The following is a 19,176-nucleotide window of genomic DNA, read 5'->3' as shown; positions in this document are numbered from 1 at the left end:
GAAAAAGTGTGTGCAAATGTGAGAGCCCTTTACAGGATGGGCAGAGTGGTGGGAGGGGGCAGGACAGCAGGGACTGAGTTGGGGTGGCCCAGCGGGGGGAAAGGCCCTGAGCAGAGCTCTGGTACATCCCCCCCATGGGATCTGATTTTTGTCCCAAGTGCTTGCAGAGCTCTCTAAGCCGGGGAGGGGCCTGATCTGATTTGCAGTCGTAGAAGTTCCAGCTGGTGGATTTGGGCTGCAGGACACCCTGGGCCAGCCACACTGAGAGAGCCTGGAGGAGGCAACCAAGCCTTGACCCTGGTGCTCCGGGTCCCCCTTGGAGGCCTTTGGGAATTTGCTTGGGAGGCAGCACGGTAATCCCGCGGCTGTCCTGTGCGCCTTACTCAGACAGCTGGGAAGGTGGGGACATTTATGTACGGACAGGAAACAGGTTCAGAGAGGCTAAGCAGTGCTACTTGCCTCCCCCTCTGTGATGACCTCAGGAGTCCGCCAGCACCTCCAGGCTGCGTCCAGCTCCTTAGAACTTTGGGCAGCGAGATACCCCCCCCCAGGGTCTCAGGGCCTCAGGCCCTCTTGCACCGGGTCCTGGATTCTGGTGGGGCCAGCTGCCCCAGAAGGCTCAGCAAAGAGAGGAGGGAACACAGAGATGTTCTTGGCCGTCCCTGCACAGCACCCACCATAGACCAAGGCCACCCTGCCCCCAACACACACACACACACACACACCAGAGTCTGCAGGGCCCTTGGGGCCAGGCGCTCAAGGGCCATTTATCAGAAGCTAATGCATCTAGTGACTTTTCCAAAAAATTCACTTCCCTTCTGAGTGTGTTCTAGCCTAATCAACTAATTTAGTCTTTCTATTTTTGCCATTTTGTTGGTGTTTAAGTATTTTTTTTAAAAAAAAACAATCTGTCTGAGGGCACTGTCGACTTAATTTTGTATTCCTCGTCTCAAATTTGCAGCACTTTGTGAATTACAGGACTATTCTGTATCCTCTTAGCTGTCATTTTCTACTTTATTTCCTTTTAACAATTTTAAGGATTCCTCAGCCAATTTATGTAAAGTCACTTTACTCAAAATTCTAATTTTTTAGGACGGCATTTCAAATCCACAAGGGCAGAGGCTAGATTATTCAATAAGCTTATTTTGTTTATCTTGCTTGACAGCTACGCAGGGCTTATGGTGTGTACTGACATACCTCACCTGTTGTGAGATTCGCGCCTGCCTGTGGGTTAAGACCTTCCTTTCTACAGATGAGGAAGCTGACGTGAGGTCCTCTGCCCACAAGGTCACGCAGGGCCCGAGTTCCAACCAGGTAGTCAGACTCCAGATTCTCTTCCCTTAACAAAAATTTAATTTTAATGCTATTTAGTTTTAATGTCAAGCTATTTTTATAACATTCAGACAAATGTCAAAACAAATCAGAAGGGAGTGACTTTTAGGCAAACTGGACATTAGACGAGTTGATAATTAAGGAGATAATTTAAGGCCAAGCAGCCTGTTGTAGGACCCCTGCTGGCCAGCTGCCCCCCCCTTTACTGGCCAAGACCCCTCCCCTTCGCCCCCTCCTCCTTCCCCTCCCCCTGTGCTCAGGGCCCAGGGCTTGGCACAGGTAAGAGGAGTGGGACCAGGGGAGGGGAGCAATAGGCTTTGGGACATCAGAGAGAGTAAAGAATGAGGAGGGGCCTGGACATGTCCCCCAGGGAGCTGGGGCTGAACTGGAACAGGAAGGAAGAGGCCTGGCAGGAGCAAAGACTCGGGGGTGGGGTCCTAGCTTGAGGTCCACCATCCCACAAGTTAGAACTGAGTTTCTAAAGTCTCCCCTGCCAGCAAACCTGCCCAGCCACTCCAGGAAATACTACCTGCTTCCTTCATGTGGCTTCCAATCCCTCACTCTCCCTGGGCCAGTCCTGGCTCTCCTTACTACCCCACAGGGAGCCTTGCAGGGCCCAGACTCTGCCTCCTGCCCCCTCTCTGCTTCCCCCTCCTTCCCCTCCCCTTCCTCCTCCTCCCCCTTCTCCATCCTTCCCCTTCCCACACCCTCCTCCCTCCCCTCCTCCCTGTTCTCTTTCTTGTTTTTCCTCCCCCTTCTCTGCTCTCCATCTCCCCCTCCCCATTATCCCCCCTCCTCCTTCTCTCCTGTCCCCCTTCCTCCCCTCCCTCTTCTTCCTCCTCTCCATTCCTCCTCCCTCTCCTCTGGCTTCTCCTCTTCTCCTCCCCCTCTTCCTCTTCCCTCTCCTCCTCTTCCTTCCCCTCACTACGTGCTCCCTGAGGGGCAGGGCCTGAGCTCAGGTTCCCAGAAAACCACTGAATGGAAGCTCCGTGTGGGAGGCCCTCCCTGAGTCCTTCTCTGCCCTTGGGCTGCCGAGGGAGGGGCAGGAGGGAGCTCGCCCCTACTCTCCTCGGGTCACTGGCAGCCTGGCCCCAGGACCTGTGGTCCTGTAAATCTCCCCAGCTTAGACCGAGGGCTAAATTTAGATGGAAGCTTTGTCGCCAGGCCTAGGAGGGAACACTAGGCTGGGCCAGACCTCCTGGCTCCAGGGAGGTGGCACCTTTTAGGCCTGTCTGGCCCCTGGGGCACAGGTTCTTCCTGGACAGGGCCCAAGCTGGAGGAAGAGCAGCTGGAGTCTTGGCTCCGACCTGACCTGCTGCCTCCTCCCCTCGCCAGGGCCTCTGCCCTCCCCTCCTCTAAGGTGAGGGCTTCCCAGGCCAGGAGCACAGATGCCCGAACCAGGGCCTGGGCCCTCACACAGGTGAAATTCAGAGGAGGAAATTTGACAAGCAGAAAAAGCCCACAACACGAGCTCCCAGATTGGGGGAGGGAGGGTAGCTCTACCTGGCTGAGGGGGCCGTGGTCTCATTCATCCATGCATCTAGTCAGTCAGGCAGGCAGTCAACAAACATTCATTGAGCACCTGCTATGTGCCAGGCTCTGGACCGGGAACTGGGGACACAAATGTGGAGCCTGGGCCCTCCCAGCCAGCTTTCTGCCCCTGGGACAGCCAAGAGCTCATCAGTACAGAGGTCCAAGATGCCCCCCTCCGGAGAGAGAATAATGATGAAAGGAAAACGGTTTCTTCTCCACACTCTCACACAGCTCTGACCCCAAATGTGCGGAATTTTTCCACACCAGCCAGTTCGCCAGTTCTCTGGGGACACCAACTGGGTGTTCAATTCAATTCTGACGCTATCTCCCTGGAGTTGGCATCGGACCCCCCAGGTAAAGGCTCGTCCCACAAGACGGCACCCACTCCAGGGTCCGATCACAATCAAGTCCAGGCTCCTGGATCTTCCAGCCGACAGGCTATAAATCAGTAGTTCCCATGACCTGCTCTTCGGGTTTGCAAAACTCAGGAAAACGCTTTACTTAGGTTTACGGGTTTATTATAAAGGATGTGCCAAAGAATACAGATGAACAGGCAGGTGAGGAGCTACAGGGAGCACGGCATGGGGAGGGGTGTGGGGCTTCCCTGCCCTCTCTGGGCGCCACCCTGCCAGCCCCTCCGGGTGCTCACCAACCCGGAAGCGACCGAATCCCACCTTTGAGGGTGGTTATGGAGGCTCAGGCACGAGCGATTGCTAACTCAGTCTCCAGCCCTCTCCCTTCCCGGCGGCACTGCGGGCTCCAACCTTCTACTCCCGGCTTGGTCTGGCTGGTGCCCAGCCCCATCCTGGAGCCCACAAAGAGTCACCTCATTAGAACAAAATGTGCTCCTGTCGCCCAGGAAATTACAAGGGTTTCAGGAGCTCTGTGTCAGGAACTGGGGACCAAGACCAAATATATGTTATTACATCACAGTAGGGTCTGCAGGGGGCTCAGAGGCTGGAGAACTCAAATTTCTCATCTCCCTGGTGCAAGGCCCTGTGAGGCTGGCTGGGTCCGCCTTCCACGACCACCTCTCTGCTCCCCTGGGGCAAGAGAGGGGCTTCTCGCTAGAGCGCCCCCCCCCCGAGCTCCACAGCCACCCTGTCCAGGGCCGGGGTCCACTCAGCATCGTGGCCCCCAGGCCTCCACTTGCTCACCCAGGCCAGCTCTTCCCATGGGTACCTGGCCAAGCCATCTGCTACTGCACCGCCTGCACCTGACTTCTGCCCCTGCCCCTTACCTGCTGGGTGGCCTCAGCAGGTGACTTCACCTCCCTGGGCCTCACTTGCCTCATCTGTAAAATGGGGTTATTCGCAGCTCCCTCAGAGGCTAGTGTGATGATTAAATCAGCTATTCTGTCTAAGGCTTTTAGAGCCATGCGGTAAGTGCTGTCTTCACTTAAAGAGATGTCCCTTTCCCAGCTCTCTCCCTCCCCCGTCTATTGTCACCCCCAAACCAGATGCTGCTGTTTCCTGCACAGGCCCTGGGCTCTCCTGCCTCTGAGGCTTTGCGCACTCAGCCCCTGCCCCGGGAGCTGCTTTCTCCCCTTCCTGGCACCCACCCTGCGTATGGTCCAAGGCCTTCTGCATGTTTGGACTCAGCCCCAGTGCCCAGTCCTGCAGGGAGCCTTCGGCCTCCTCAACAGGCATTCCCTGAGCACTGCGGAGGGCTGAGCTCGGAGAGGGAGGTAGAGGCCATGTCTTCAGGGTCCCTGTGTTCACAGTAGGAGTGCTGAGGGCCCAGGGAGGTCCACACTGGAGAGATGGGAGGGAGGGGCACAGGGTTTCCAGGAGCTTTTCTGGAGGGGAAGGGCTTGCGCTGGGCCTTAAGAGGCCCTGCCGTGGGGCTTGAGCCCTCCCCTATCTCTGAACTCTAAACAGACTTGTCCTAAAGTCCTTGCCAAGAGCCACCATTTAGCACATGTCTTGACATAGAGCAATTTGGTTAATGCACACAAAAAGCCCATAGGTTTCTACTACCTGCATTCTAAAGATGAGGAGTCTAAGGCTCAGAAAAGTGAAGTAGCTGTGCTAAGGCGACGGCTAAGCAGCACCCACAGTGCTGAGCGCAGGGACACCTGCATGCACCCTGCCCTCTCTGACAGCTAATCTCACAGGCCTGCCTTCTCCGGCCCCCACACCATGTGCTTTCTGAAAACGGCAACCTTTCCCCCTCCTCCCTGCCCACCCATCACCACCACCAGGGGCTCTGCCCAAAATAGGCACCTGCAGGGCATTTTGTGGGTTTGAACTGAGTCAAATCCACCTAAAAAACCTCCTGAAGAAAATAAATATCTTTGGCTGTGCCAGCTTTTTGGGCCAGCAAGAAGTTACAGGAGAAGGAGCCAAGATCTGATAGTTACTGCAGAAATTACATCCGATCTGCCCATCCCGAATTCTGCCCAGGCCGGAACAGCATGCATGGGTGCTGACCATGGCAGCCCTGTGCCCGGCCCCCAACAGCGTGCTTTGCTCAGCGTGAAGGCTCAGCCACAGCCTGAGACCACAGCCTTGGAGGCAAGTGTAGCCCCACCTTGCCTGAGTCCTGAAGAGGTTGCCCTGACCCTGCTCACTGTGGGCTCAGAGCCACATGTCAGATCCCCCACTAAGGTCAAACGGGAGATCACCTGAGTGATGAGGCTGCGAATGTCGAATGTCGCAGCCTGGGGGCTTTGAGAGAAGCAGCTGGCGTCTGCGATGCAAAGTCTGCATCTGCCTGAGGTTCACCATGGACACCGCATGCTTCTGGGTTGAACATTGCCGCCACCCAGACCTCCAGAGCCAGGGATTCACTGGGGACTTGTCCCTTCCAGGGAGGGCACCATCAGCTGCTTCTCAAACAAGGAGGTGGGGACTGTGAAGGGAGTGACGGGTCAGGCCTAGAGCCCTCACTCTCCCCAGACCCAAGAGTGTTCCCTCCTGTCCCCAGCCCTCCTAACCCCAGCACGTGACTCTCTGGGCCAGCAAGGCCTTCCTGACGCCCAAGAAGTCAGTGCTGAGGACATGTGAACAGCAAGACCATGGTCCCCAGGGTTTGTCCCGCAGGCCAAGAGGCCAGGGCTCCCAGTGACAGCTCTGGAGGTCCTCACAGTCCCAAGACACACACACACACACACACACACACACACACACAGCATGTACACACAATACAACACACACCCCTGCCCCGTGCACGTCCCTCTGTACCCAGCATTGTGGGTGACAATCTGGCAGAGCACGGGTGCAGTAAGTGCCTGTCAGTGGTGTCCGTGCCCTGCCCTGGGCTCCCCGTTGACCAAGTGGGGTCATTAATCAGAAGCTCCAGGCCAGCGTGGTGAGGCTGAGCGCGCAGCCTCCGGTCCCTGCTCAGGAAATGGACTGAGGCCGATGTGGCAAACGTGATGTTTGAGGACTGTTGGGCTCTGGCCCTTGGGGACATCCTGGGGCAAACATTGACCCAGCTGCCAGGGAGAGAACATCTGACAGGCAGGAGAAAGAGGAGGGGCTGCCCATGAGTGCCTTCTGGAATCCCAGAATCAGGAACGTCAGGGTCGGGGGTGGAAGTTGCAAAAGTCACACACACATGTGTGCACTCACACGCACACTGTCCACAGAGCAGGAAAAGCAGCGGTCGTGGGAGGAATGGGGGACAAGGGTTAGAATTTTAGGGTGCGTTGCTGTCGTGCAGTCTTGCACCCTGTGTCTTCCTGCCTCTCTGCCCTTGCACACACTGTGCTCTCTAGCTCCAGCGCCCTTCCTGGTGCCACCCTTGCCTGCTGGGCAAACTCCTACTCACCCTTCACAGCCCACATCCGCATGACCTCTTCTGTGCTGTAAAGCTGGTCACCTGTTCATTTCTCCTACCAGAAGATGGTCCCCTCAAGGGGGGGACATGACCACATCTGCTTGATCCCTGCACACCCAGCACCCACTCTGATGATTCTTCAGGAGACGTGGTGCTGGGTGGTTTTTCCCTTTTAGATGGAACTGTCATTGTTGCAACAATCATGTCTGTTCCCTGATGGGTGCCCAAACGGGCACTGTAGTCCCTTCTCTTTTCCCTCCTCATTCTCTGGTTGCCCCAAGGTGCCACCTCTTCCAGGAAGCCTTCCCTGTATTCCCGAGTCCAGGTTAGGGGTCTGTCCCCTGTATCAACCTAGTGTCCTTGGTTTTAAGTGCCTGTTTACCTGTGTGGCAGGGAAACCAAGTCAAATCATGCACTCTCTTCCCCTCCCTTCTGCACCTTCTAAGTCTAAGGGGTCCCTGCCTGGCCTGGGACTAATCTGAGGACACCCGCTGGGTCCCCTGCAGGAGGTATTCTACAAATATTTGTTGGGTGAATGAACAGCTGGTTGGCCCCCACCCCCACCCCTTTGCTGACAGAAGGACACGGGCCCCACCACAGGGGCACACCCCACTGTGAGCAGGAGCTGGCCTTGAGGGCCAAGGGCTGGACGGAGCAGGCTTCTGCCTCGGAGGCGATGCTGCACCAGCCCACTGCCGAGGCCTCTCCTGGGTCTAGGCCAGGCTGCTGTTTCTCCATCTGGCCGTGTGCATGTCCCTCCTTGGTCTCCCCCTCTATACAAAGAGGAGTAAGGAATGAACGACGGGACAGGGCAGGTGGGCAGGCAGGTGCTGTCAATGGCTACCCTGAGCCTGACCTCTGACCCTCATCCCCTGCTGTCCCCTAGGCTGCCGGGCCGAGCCAGGCGCCCAAAGACCAGCCCCTGTGGGCAATGCTGGAGCAGTACTGCCACGCAGTCACGACCCTCACCAACCTGTCAGGTAGGATCACACCCACCATCACCCTGCGGCAGACCCAGGACAGGAGAGTGGGCCCCAGGGCCGGGGTTAGGGGGAGGAAGAGGCTCCCCTGGGCCAGCCCAAGCTCAGCGTCGTGGTGGATGGAGCACTGGCTTCCCGCCCTGCTTTGGTTTCTGCCTTGCTGGGGGTCCCTGGGCAGGCCCCTTCCCCATTCAAGGCTCAGGCTCGCCCCTGATGATGCAGGGCGTGGCTGGGAGTCCGCCTCCCACTCCCAGCTCCCTGCATCGCTACTCTAAGGAAGTCAGGAGTCCAAGGAGGGGGCGACCCCTTTGCTTTCAAACTTGGGGAGACCAGCAGAAGGTGTAAAACAGTCTCCGGTTGCCGTGGCTACAGGCGTCACCTCCTGAGAAGGGCCTGCAAGCAGTAGCCCAGCCCTGACCGGCAGTTTCCCAGCAGCTGATTCAGAGTCAGAGGCAGCCGTGCAGAGCTGCCAAGAGCCCTGGACTCCCAGGGACTCCAGAGAGAGGTCTCCAGGCCCCCACCCAGAGTCCTGGGCTCCCCAGGTCTGCATCCACCTGGGGGGTGGCAGGTGGCGAGTGGGGAGTGGGGAGAGGAACCCTCGCTGGGGCCTGGGGCCGCTGCCAGGGTACCAGGAGGTAAGGGTGCTGGCATCCAGCCCCCCGAGTCAGGCACTGGAGAGAAAGCCTCTGCCGCCCCTTATGGTGGGGTGGGCCAAAGCTCAGGTGCTGGGGTCACAGAGACCCCAGTCTGGATCCCAGCTCCTCCACCTAGTGGCCATGTGACCCTGGACGAGTCACCTAACCCATCGGTATTAGTTTCCTGGGGCTCTTGTAACAAAGGACCGTAGACTGTGTGGCGTAAACCACAGAAATGTATTTTCTCACCATCCTGGGGGCTTTATGTCCAAGATCCGGGGATCGGCAGGATTGGTTCCTTCTGAGCCTCCTTCCTGGGCTTGCAGATGGCCGTCTTCTCTCTGAGTGTGTCCTCATCTCCTCTTCTTAGAAAGACTTATTGGATCAGGGCCCACGGATCCAATTACCTTAATTTTGCTTTCCTCGCCTCTTCAGAGACCCTAAACCCAAACAAGGCCACATTCTGAGATATTGGGGGTTAGGACTTCAACGCATGAATTGTAGGGGGAGACAATTCAGCCCATAACACCATCTGACACAGTTTCCTCATCTGTTAAAAATGGGTCTAAGGCTACCTGCAAGGCTTACTGTGAAGCTTTGAACAAGAGACCACAGGGACCCCCAGCACAGACTTGCCCCCCATCAGACTGTCTGCCCTCAGCAGCAACCCTGGCTCGTCAGCTGACACCCCCCCCCCCGCCTCCTCCCTGCCGTCCTCTCCCCCTGCCCTCCAGCAGCCGACACAGACCCTTCCCTGTTTCTTGGCAAATGGCGCTCCTCCCCACCGCCTCTGGGTCCAGTGGGTAGGGTCCCAACGTCTCCAAACGCAACTTCTAATAGCATGCATCTGTTTACAAAAGGCTTCCATATGATTTATATAAAATTTTGGAAAAAAAAATTTTAAAGCAAAGAAGACAATAGGTGCTTGTTCTCCTACAACCCAGGAATTTTTATAATATCTTAAGTCGTCCAGGAGTTTATGGATCTATTGAGCTGCATGGTTGGTTTTTTGTTTTGTCATTTTTATTTTTTTACCAAACAGGGATGATACTGTGTCCACAGTTTTGTAACTCGCTTTCTCCTCTTAAGACTCAGTGTGAACATTTCCTCGTGTCATTAAATACTCATCCACCACTTCGCTGGTGACGCTGCCTAGCAGCCACCGTGGGGACGCATCATCCTTCATTAACCAGGCCGCCAAGGTGGACGCAGAGGCTGTTAGGAAACCCCTTGGCCTTCAGAAATTGTTTCTCAAGTCCCCACGTGGTAGTGTCCCCTTTTTAGTGTCCCCTGATTGAGAAAGTGCATAATGACTAACATAAAATTCAAAACCAAGGAAAACTAAACACTAATTGTTTAGATACGTATACCTGTGAAAAAACTGAAAAAAATAAGAGCAAGATAATGACAAATGCAATATTCAAGGGAATATTACCTCTGGGGAAGGAGTATAGAAATAAATACAGACACGATTGGTAACGATCTAGTTTTTCTGACTGAGCAGTAAATTACATTTACCACTACATACAAACTTCTGTAAAAGGAAAGACTAAAATAAAACAAAGTTAGGCCATGCATGAGCTAATGATGACAAAGAGTTATGAATCAAAGAGGATGATCAATTCAGTCGTGTGCCCCTGAGGTGCAAATAAAGGAAAAACACACATAATCATGAGAGCAATTATGACTTCAGCCAGGCTTTAAATAGATTATTTCTATCTTATTCATTACAGAGCCCCCACATATATTTGAGAAATAATAGGGCATACAATGTGAGGCATATGATTTATTCTGTCCTTAGACAATAGCAGGATCTGAATGGGAGACCCCTTGAAATAACTCTCCAGTCCAACACACACACACATACATACATGCACACACACACACACACACACACCAGGGCTGGGCGAGTGGCAAGAGAGCCTTTGCCCAGGAGACAGGGACCTGGCTTTCCCCAGCCCTGCTGCCAGGGCATTTGTCCTTTCATAGTGACTTGCTGAGCCCAAGCCTGGAGCATTCCAATGGGTGCTGAGGATGGGGACGGGTTAGTGAACAGGACTGGCCCTGTCCCCGGGGAGTCACAGGCTGGTAGAAAAGACAATGGAAAATCCAGCAACTTTGGTGTGACATAGGCCAGCCCCCAGCAGACGGGGCGCCGAGGAGGAGCAGCAGGGCTGCGTGTGTGCAGGGTGAGGGTGGCGCTGCTCAGGCATTCCCCTCGGGCGGGAACAGCACGTGCAGGTGCAGAGGTGGAGCACGGGAACAGGAGTGACAAGCTGCTCTGGAGGGCGAGGACAGGGGATGGACGATCATGAAGAACCTTCTTTGCAGCGTGAAAGACCTGGGCTTCTTTCTGAGGCCACTCTTATAAGGAAGAGTGACATGATCATAATTGTAAAGCGTTGTTGTCCCCACCGTGAGGAGGAGACAAGAAGCCCAGCTGGGCTGCTACAGAGATGAGGATGGCCTGGGAGAGGTGGGAGGGGGAAGTTGCTTTTCCTTCTCTGGCATCCCACTGCCCATCCGTAACGTGAGAGCGCAGGATTGCATGGCCGCTGAAGGCCCTCTCCAGCACCACAGCCTGGTCCCATGGTTCAACATGAGGACACCAGGCCACATCCTGTGTCCTGAGGTGGAACAGGGTAGGGTGGAGAGGGGATGTCTGGCCGGGGGCCTGTCCCTGGTGCCGCAGGGTGACAGTGGGGCACTTTCAGGCCCTCCCTGAGCCCACACGCCCTCAGCAGCCCCACTGTAACTTCCCGGAAACCCCACAACTCTCCCAGCTCTGCCTGCACAGACTCCTTGACGACGTAGCCTAACCCAGGGCAGCCCCTTAGGGAAGCAAAGACACACCTTTTCCCCTTAAGTCCTGTTTTCCAGCTGACACTTGAGCAGTAGGGGACGAATCAGAGAGAGAATACGTGTGATGTGGTGACGATGTGGGACTGGGGCTGTGTGATTCTGTCGTGCCCGCGTGCCCATTTGATGCCATGTATTAGGCTCTGCAAGAGCTGTGTCTGGGCTGGCCTGGAACCATCCACTGCCACCATAGCCAACATTGGAGGTGGACATGGGGAGGGACACAGGGCACTAGAGTACCTGCCTCACGCCGAGCTGCTCGTGACACACGGGGGTCTTCGGTAGCACCTGTCACACTTCCCTGAACTTATTTCCCAACCTGTCCCCACCAGCCTAGGGACACGCAGACTGTCCCAAATACTTCTCCCCCCATGCCTGGCCTCAGTTTGGGACAGGGCTGGCCTGCAGCCCTGGGGACCCACCTCCCTCCCAGGGGTCTCCCATCTACCTCTGCCTCTTCAGTTAGCAAAAAGGCCCATCTTGTTTATTTGTAGTTGTGTTTAATCTAATTTAGAAATGTTTTGGTGCTTCCTAATTTCTTCTTCATTTACCTTTTTGCAAACATTAAAGTGAGCTGTAAAATCAGTTTGTTCCAAAACTCCTGCCTTTTCCAGTTTTCCCTCCATCGTGTCTAGAATAATAGACAACTGTGCCTATAATAAGAAGACTGATGAAGAAATTGCCCCTCATCCTGGAAACCAGGGGACCTTGGGTCTGTGGATCTGTACTCAGGCCCCAGCTGACCATTCAGGATACAGAATGGCCTTTGGGCTCTGCCACCAAAATGGTCACTTCCCAGAGAAACCTCCGTTACGTGTTCTCCCAGCTAAAAGCAATCCGGACCTCCCAGGCCAACCCTCTGCTCTGCAGAGCTCTGTGTGTGAGAGGAGAAGTCCTTGGCCTCCAGTTACTAGGTGCTCACCATCTTCTGAGATAGCTGCATCCCCTAGGCCTCCTGTCCCCAACCCCCAGGCCATGGCTCAGAACCAGTCCCAGGAAAATAGGGCTGTGCATCACTGCCTGGGCTCTGCCTCCCCCACCCACCTCGCATTCCACCCCGCTCCACCTCCCATTTCCCCCTCCCCTCCCGGCTCCACACCCACCCCCTCCCCATCTGTAGAAAAATTGTCTTCTATGAAACTGCTCCCTGATGCCGAAAATTGTTGGGGACCGCTGCCCTAGGCAGTGGCTCTGGCAATGGGAAAAGTTAATAACTTGACTTGGCTTGATTTCTCCCTTTCCCCGTGCTGGGATGAGGTGTGAGCAGGGCCCTCCTTGGTACATGAAGGAGCCCATTTCCCGGTGAAGACACGAGCTGACCCAGACACCACAGTCTGGCCTGTGTGAGACCCTGCTGGGCAGGACTCCACCTAGGGCTGGGGTTGGGGCTCCACCTATTCTCCCCTGCTCTGGCACTGGGTATTAAAAAGACCAAGGGACTCTGCCTCTGCAGCTGCCCAGAGCAGAGCCAGGGGCTCTCAGTGCCCGTTCAGGAGGCAGAGGGCAGACCTGGCTGGCTGCTCTGTACCGTGTACCTGCCAGTCAGCAGCCCCTGGAGACATTCCAGAGCTCAGCCCTGGTCTTACCGCTCTCTCACTCTTCCGCTCGCTGCCTCACTCGCTTTGCCTGGGCAGTGACAGCAGCATTAATATGGAGGCAGTTGAGACTGGAGCGCACAAAGGCAGCCTGGCCTGCCTCTTTGCTTCTCCCTGCTCAGGGCATGGTGCTACTTCAGGGTGGTTTCAGCCGTCCCTGGCAGCTTTGGTTTCAGTGGAGGCTGGCAGGGAGGCAGGACAGGTTCCTGGGACTGGGTCCCAGCCCCCACCCCCTGCCCTCTAAAGACAGAAACTCACAACATACACACACATACGTCCTCCCCAGGCTTTGCATCCAGGACTCAGAACCAGTGACTCTCGGAGCTGGGAGGGGCTTTGGAGGACATTTCACTGACACTTGCCCAGAAGAGAGGGCAAGTGTACAGCCTGGGGTAACATGGCAGAGAGAGTGGAGACAGAGACAGGACCAGATCCCAGCCTGAGTTGGAGCATCCTGTGCCCTGAGCCTGAGTCCCCCACTCAGCAAGCATGGGCAGCAGCCCCCCCTAGGCATTCCGAGGGTGCAGCTGCAACAAATGACCAAGTAGGCGGGTCCTGAGGGGGCCCGAGCAAACTCCCCATAAAGGTTTTCAGCTCCTCCACACCTACTGTGGGGCCTGATTTTTTTTCCCCTCTAATGGAGTGGAAACCAGCATCAGGTGGCCCTGCCCAAGCCTGGCAGAAGAGCGACACATTCTCATTTCTTACTTTATTCTTTCTGTGCCCAGGGCACAAAGACCTGGGTGTTTAAAGCCTTCCAGATAATTTCAACCGGTTTCTCCCCCAAACTTCCCCCATTTCGTTAAATGGCAATGCCATTCCCCCAGTCACCCAGGTGGGAGATCCGATGTTAGCTCTACCTCCTGGCTCCTGCTCAAAGCCACCCACCACTCCCTCCCCAGTCTCCCCTCACCGGTCTGGTTTTCCCTCGGAAATCTCTCTCCATTCCAGCTCCCATGCCTGCTGCGGGTCTTCAGCCCATTCAGGACACTTGATCTCCTTAGACCCTGCCGTGGCCTCCCCAGTCCATTCCTTCCCCGAGGCTATACGGGCTTTTCTAAGTGCGCACATCTGCCGGTGACTCTCGGTGCCCTGCCTCCCTCCAGTGTCGTCGCTCAGGGAGACCCAACTTTCGCTAGCAGCTGTCCCTCAGTTAGGGAGGGCGCAGGGGGTTTCTGGGGCGGGCCAGAGGGTGGGCGCGCTGTGCTGCCCCCTGCAGCCCGGGTGCCCGTGACCTCGGATGGGGCAGGCACTCCGTCACTCCGGGCCCACGCTCTCCAGCCCGCCGCCCTCCTCTGGACCTCGCGGGTGGAACAGAGCCGAGACCGGAGCAGGCGGGCTCTGGGCAGGGCTGGGGGCCGGGAGGCTGGAGACCGAGCCCCGCGCGGAGGAGCCGCCGGCCCCGCCCCCTGGCGGCGCCATTGGCCGCGGCGGAGCGGGTGGACCCGCGGCTCAGTGCGCTCGGCAGCTTCTCTCCGGGAAGGTCCCGACTTGGCAGCTCTGGGATCCGGCGCGGTGCCCGGGGGCTGCCCGGCAGGAGCCAGAGCCCCGCGCTGTCCCGGTCGCTCACTCTCGCAGCCACTCCCTCGCAGCCACGCCGGGCGCGCACTCCCACTGCCTCTCCGCGCGCGGCTCCGGGGCGCGATGGACGCGGCACTGCTCCACAGCCTGCTGGAGGCCAACTGCAGCCTGGCTCTGGCCGAAGAGCTGCTCCTGGACGGCTGGGGGCCGCCCCCGGACCCCGAGGGTAGGCGGCAGGCGAGCGGACAGAGCTGGCCGGGGCTCCTTCCCTTGCGCGCTCCGTGCGCCCCGACCCCGCGCTCCGAGCGCCCTGCGCACCTCGTCCCGCGGCGCCCCACGCCCCCGGCGACCCCCCTGAGCCCCGCTCTGCTCTCTCCCCTCGCCAGGTCCCTATTCCTACTGCAACACGACCTTGGACCAGATCGGGACGTGCTGGCCCCAGAGCGCGGCCGGAGCCCTCGTGGAGAGGCCGTGCCCGGAGTACTTCAACGGCGTCAAATACAACACGACCCGTGAGTGCCCCCCAGCCCCCGCCCCGCCAGCGGCTCTACGCCAGCCTCCCAGGAAGGCGGTTTAGAGAGCGGGCTGGGTTCCAGACCCAGCGTCAGAGACCTGCTGAGGGCCCGCGGTACCGTCTCGCCACTGCCGTTAAGGACCCCTTATAATGCCGGGGAAGCGCCTTCTGCCCCTACCCCAATATAGCCTATAACCTCAGTAAGGCAGTGATTTGCCCACAACCCCCCTGCTCCTTGCCGTTGGAGCGCAAAAAGGGGAGAAGGAAATACTTCCTGCCCTGAGGGTAAACCTCTCTCCCGCAGTGTATGCTCTGGGTGCCTGAAGTTCCCTGAGGGCTTCCTCTCTTTGTTTAGACAATGCTTCCCCCACCCCAGCGCAGACAGGTATGCTAAGTCCCCAACCCCCGAGGGAGATCAGGCTCCTGACTGCTGGCGAGGATAGGAGAGGAGAGCAGGAAAGATGGGATGAGCGCATTTGTTGGGGCAGGGGTACGCAGGGCAGAGACGCTGGGGAATCAGAGGGTATGGGGGGTTGTCTCTTCCCTAACCGGATGTCCTGCGGCTGGCCCGCTGGGCGGTGAGTCAGGGGCCAGGGCAGCTTTACCTCTGCACTCCAGGTAATGAATGGAGTTTGACGCAGGACCACCTCCCGCCTCCCAGGGAGAACAGCCTGCACCTTCCTACCTCCTGGCAAATCACAGACTGGCTTGGCACTCTCTGGGGAAAAGGGCAGCCTCCAGGGTAGGTTGTTCAGTACGGGGTGGGGTATGTGTGTGTGTGTGTGTGTGTGTGTGTGTGTGTGTGTGTGTGTGTGTGTGTAGGCGTCTATGTCTATGCCTTGTGGAAGGTCTGGTGGGAGCCAGGTGTTTGGTCTGTGAGAGGCTGTGGGTGCAGCAATCACTGGCCCACCCTGAACCCCCTCACATCTCCAGCCCTACCCCACCAGCAGAGCTCCTTAAGAGACCGTGTATCTGAAGCCCCTCACCCTGGAAACAGCCTAACCAGCCCTCTCTGCGTGTCTGTGTCTGAATGGTAGCCCAGCTACACCGTCACCACCCATACACACACGCGCACGAGCCTGCCTGTCCAAGCTCTCAGAAGCTGAGGCCTTGACGGCCAGAGATGGCTAGAAGGCGACAGCCGTGCCTGCGTCTGACGCGAGCGGCGCTCCCCTGGCTGCACCAGCAGAGGCTCTCGTGGGCCCAGGGAGCAGCTGTGCTCCGCGGAGTCCAGCAGCAGAGGTGCCTCTCACGGAAGGGGCTGGTGGAGGCAGGACTGAGGAAGGTTTCTGCGTAGTCTGAGGACACGCTTCCTCTCCACGATTAAAACAGCTCACAGGTCTCCCTGGAAGGAAGCAGAGTCCCCAGCCAGGAGGTATGCAAGCAGAAGGAGTGACTTCCCTGTGCCTTCCTAGTCCTGACATTTTACAACTGTATTTGTAGGATTCTGCAAGCTGTGTGGGGTGGGGCAATGGAGATCAGTGTGTCTGAATCAGATGGGACCCAGAATTATGGGTCATCCAGGGCGAAGTGGGGTGACGGAGCACCCCAGCCCACGGCCCATGAGCCAGCCTGGACACCCCACCCCTGCCTGGGGCAGGGCCTGGATCTCTTCTTCATAGCCCAGCTAAGCACAGTATTAGTCAATTTATTGAACACCTACTGTGTGCCAGCCACTGCACTGGCACTGTCCTGAGACCCTCAGAATTGCCCCAGACAAAAAGAGTAGTGATAGATGCCCTGCTGGGGGGAGCAAGAGGACTATGGGAATAGGGGCACAGGAAAGACTTCCCAGAGGCAGTGGGGCCGCACGTGCCCGACCGCTCACATCAGTCAAGCTAAATGAGAAGCTGAAAAAAGGTCAGGGCACCACTGAGGCTGGTAAATGTGATGCCAGTGAGCCCCTCGTATCTAATGAACACTTTTCTTCATTTGGACGGAAGTGCTGCCTGCCCTGTAACTGCTGGGGACAGGGAAGCGTGTGGGGGGGGGAGCACTGCCGTTAACCAGTACCTGGGGCTGAGGCCAGCCCAGGTGGGAAGAGCAGAGGCTGCTCATGGCCGTGGAAATGTGAGATCTGAGATTCATTTCCCTCCTCCCCTTTCTTCACCAATGCTGCTTCCTCCTCCCCTGTTTGCCTTTTCAATGGGATCCTTCCTTTAGAGAGAAAGACACAGGGGGAAAGGACTCCCGTGAGAAGCCTAGGGGAAGAGGAAGAAGAAGAGGAAGAGTCCGGCTCCTCCTCCTGCCCCAATGTCATTATACTACAGCCAAACCCCCATTGAAACCTCATTCTTTAGAGGGCAGGAATTGCCCGGGTGGGAGTAGCAGCTTGGGCATTAGTGTCTGTGATCTTTCAAATCAGCCAATCACAGAGACTCTGCCGCAAAACTCTCAAATGTTGATCACTTTCCAGGTGCCAGCTACCACCGAAAGAGCTTTGCATCCATGGCGCCATGCAGCCACAATCTCAGTCATCCCCACACCCTCTGAGATACTGCTTTTATGCCCATATTGCAGACGAGAACACTGAGGCCCACACGCATGAATATTGTTCAGGGTTCTGATCGGCTCCCATGCCCCAGTGCAGACAGGAGAATCCACAGCCCTCACTCCACTGTGGGGCAATGCTGCCTCCACGAGAGACATGGTGAGGAGAGCTTTGGGCGACAGGAAGAAAACTTGTGCCTCCAACCTGGAGGATCAGGGAGGACGTAGCCCTCTGAGCTGGACTTCTGGGCACAGGCTGGATTTTAGCAGCTGAGTGTGTAATAGGTATGGGGGGGGCGTTCCAGGCGGAGGGGAAAGAGAGCAGAGGTGCAGACGGGTGGGGCTCTGTGCCTCGGGCCAAGTGAGTGTTGTTTGGGGCACGGGGAGTGGGAAAAAGAAACAATGAAGCTGGAGGGGGGGTGGCGGTCAGATGACGCAGGGTGTTAAGGAGGTGGCTTCACTGTGCTTCACCGTGGTGTGAGATTGTGAGCACAGGAGCTCAGCTTTGGGCCACCCAGTCCCCTGGAGGGAGAGAGCAGTGAGGAGGCTGCTGCACAGCCCAGGTGGAGGGAGGCTGGGAGCAAAGGAGGGTGGGGATGCAAGTGCCACTGTGCACATTTGAACTTGACCCCACCTGATCCAGTGGAAGAGGAGCCAGGGAGGATACCAGGTGCACTGGACAGTGTGGAGCACGGTTGGGGATGGGTTGGCTTTGAGGATGGAAGGACACCTGCGTGCAGACGTCCACACGGGGTGGGGAGAAGCCCGGCAGAGCACCGTGGGTGGAGATAAGGCATTTAGGAGTCTCAGAATGTGCGGTTAGCGAACAGCTACAGGGAGTGAGTTTGGGAGGCTGGGTCTGAGCCTTGATTCGTCTCACCCAGAGCTATTTCCAGATGCAGCAATGGCCAAGGGAAGGGAAGGACCTTGTGCACAGTCACACGTGCTAGTCCATGGCAGAACCCAGTTAAGCACTCATGTGTCCCAGTATCCTCTAGTGTTCTCTACACAACCCGTGCTGGCACCTCAGCGGCCAGGTTTCCACGTGTTTGCACTGTTGTTTAAACTCATTTAATCCTTACACCTGTCTGATGACAGTGACATAGTATTATCCTCATGCTACACATGGGGAATCTGACGCACAAAGCAGTTAAGTGACTTGACTTGTAACAACGAGGACTCAAGCTCAGGCTCTGCCACCTCTCAGACAGCAACTCCGCTGGGTTCGGCACAGAAGACCTCTGTTAAAAGGACGTTGGGGAGCGTAAGGGATCACCGCATGGACTGGAGACCCACACTTGGGGCCCCCAGCCAAGAACATGGGGCAGAGCTGGCCCGGGGAGGGAACCCCCACTCTTCCTGCGCAGCCCTGCCAATGCCACCAGCCCTGGCCACCAGATGGGCCACAGACTCCCTGCCACCACTGCCCTGGGGTCTTAAGTTCCCTGCAGTTGTCCCTGGAGGAGGTCTTCTCCCTGTCCCCATTTTGTGGGTCCCCAGTTTACTACTTCCCTTGGGTGGGTGCAGCTGGTGGGTGGCGGCCGTGTGGGGCACCAGGTGTGTGCTCGAGCTCTGGCTGCAAGGCAGCCTGGGAAGGCGAGGATCTGGGGTTTCGGCTCTAAGGGGGGAAGTAGCCTCTGCCTCCCCACAGGGTTCCCGAGCCCAGGTTCAAATCCTGGGTGGCCAGAAACAATCCTAAATGTCCATGCACAGTTTAATCTGGGGCAAATCTCATCCCTGTCAGTAGGGAGAAGTGGATTAGCCCACCACCAGTTTGGCCAGAGGGGGGCACTTGTATACCACTTTCCTCCCACCTCCCTGCATTCCACACGAGCTCCTCTGAGCCATCTCTGTGCGCGTCTTTCTCTGGGTCTCTTGTCTCCCTGTCTGTGTCTCTTCTCCTCTGTATGTGGTTCTGTCTGTCTGGGGGTATT

At 57.0% G+C, this 19,176-nt stretch overlaps 1 protein-coding gene across 5 annotated transcripts in view; it reads left to right on the top strand.

The window, feature by feature from the left end:
• Positions 1 to 19,176, top strand: part of CRHR2 (corticotropin releasing hormone receptor 2) — a 43,271-nt gene that overhangs the window by 2,072 nt on the left and 22,023 nt on the right. For 2 of the 5 annotated variants that reach the window (XM_045564238.1, XM_045564235.1), the window contains exons 1-2: positions 14,207 to 14,464; positions 14,625 to 14,750. In XM_045564238.1, coding sequence (XP_045420194.1) covers positions 14,362 to 14,464; positions 14,625 to 14,750 — 229 coding nt within the window. In that variant the 5' untranslated portion in view covers positions 14,207 to 14,361. Of the gene's footprint in view, positions 1 to 7,534; positions 7,629 to 10,166; positions 10,235 to 14,183; positions 14,465 to 14,624; positions 14,751 to 19,176 lie in introns of those variants that run through there. The other 3 variants (XM_045564236.1, XM_045564240.1, XM_045564237.1) reach the window with 3 other exon arrangements.

This window comes from Lemur catta, chromosome 11 (genome assembly GCF_020740605.2).
Source record: "Lemur catta isolate mLemCat1 chromosome 11, mLemCat1.pri, whole genome shotgun sequence".
Taxonomy (NCBI): domain Eukaryota; kingdom Metazoa; phylum Chordata; class Mammalia; order Primates; family Lemuridae; genus Lemur; species Lemur catta.
Note: the sequence above shows the minus strand (reverse complement) of the source record. Positions and strands in the feature narration are given on the sequence as shown.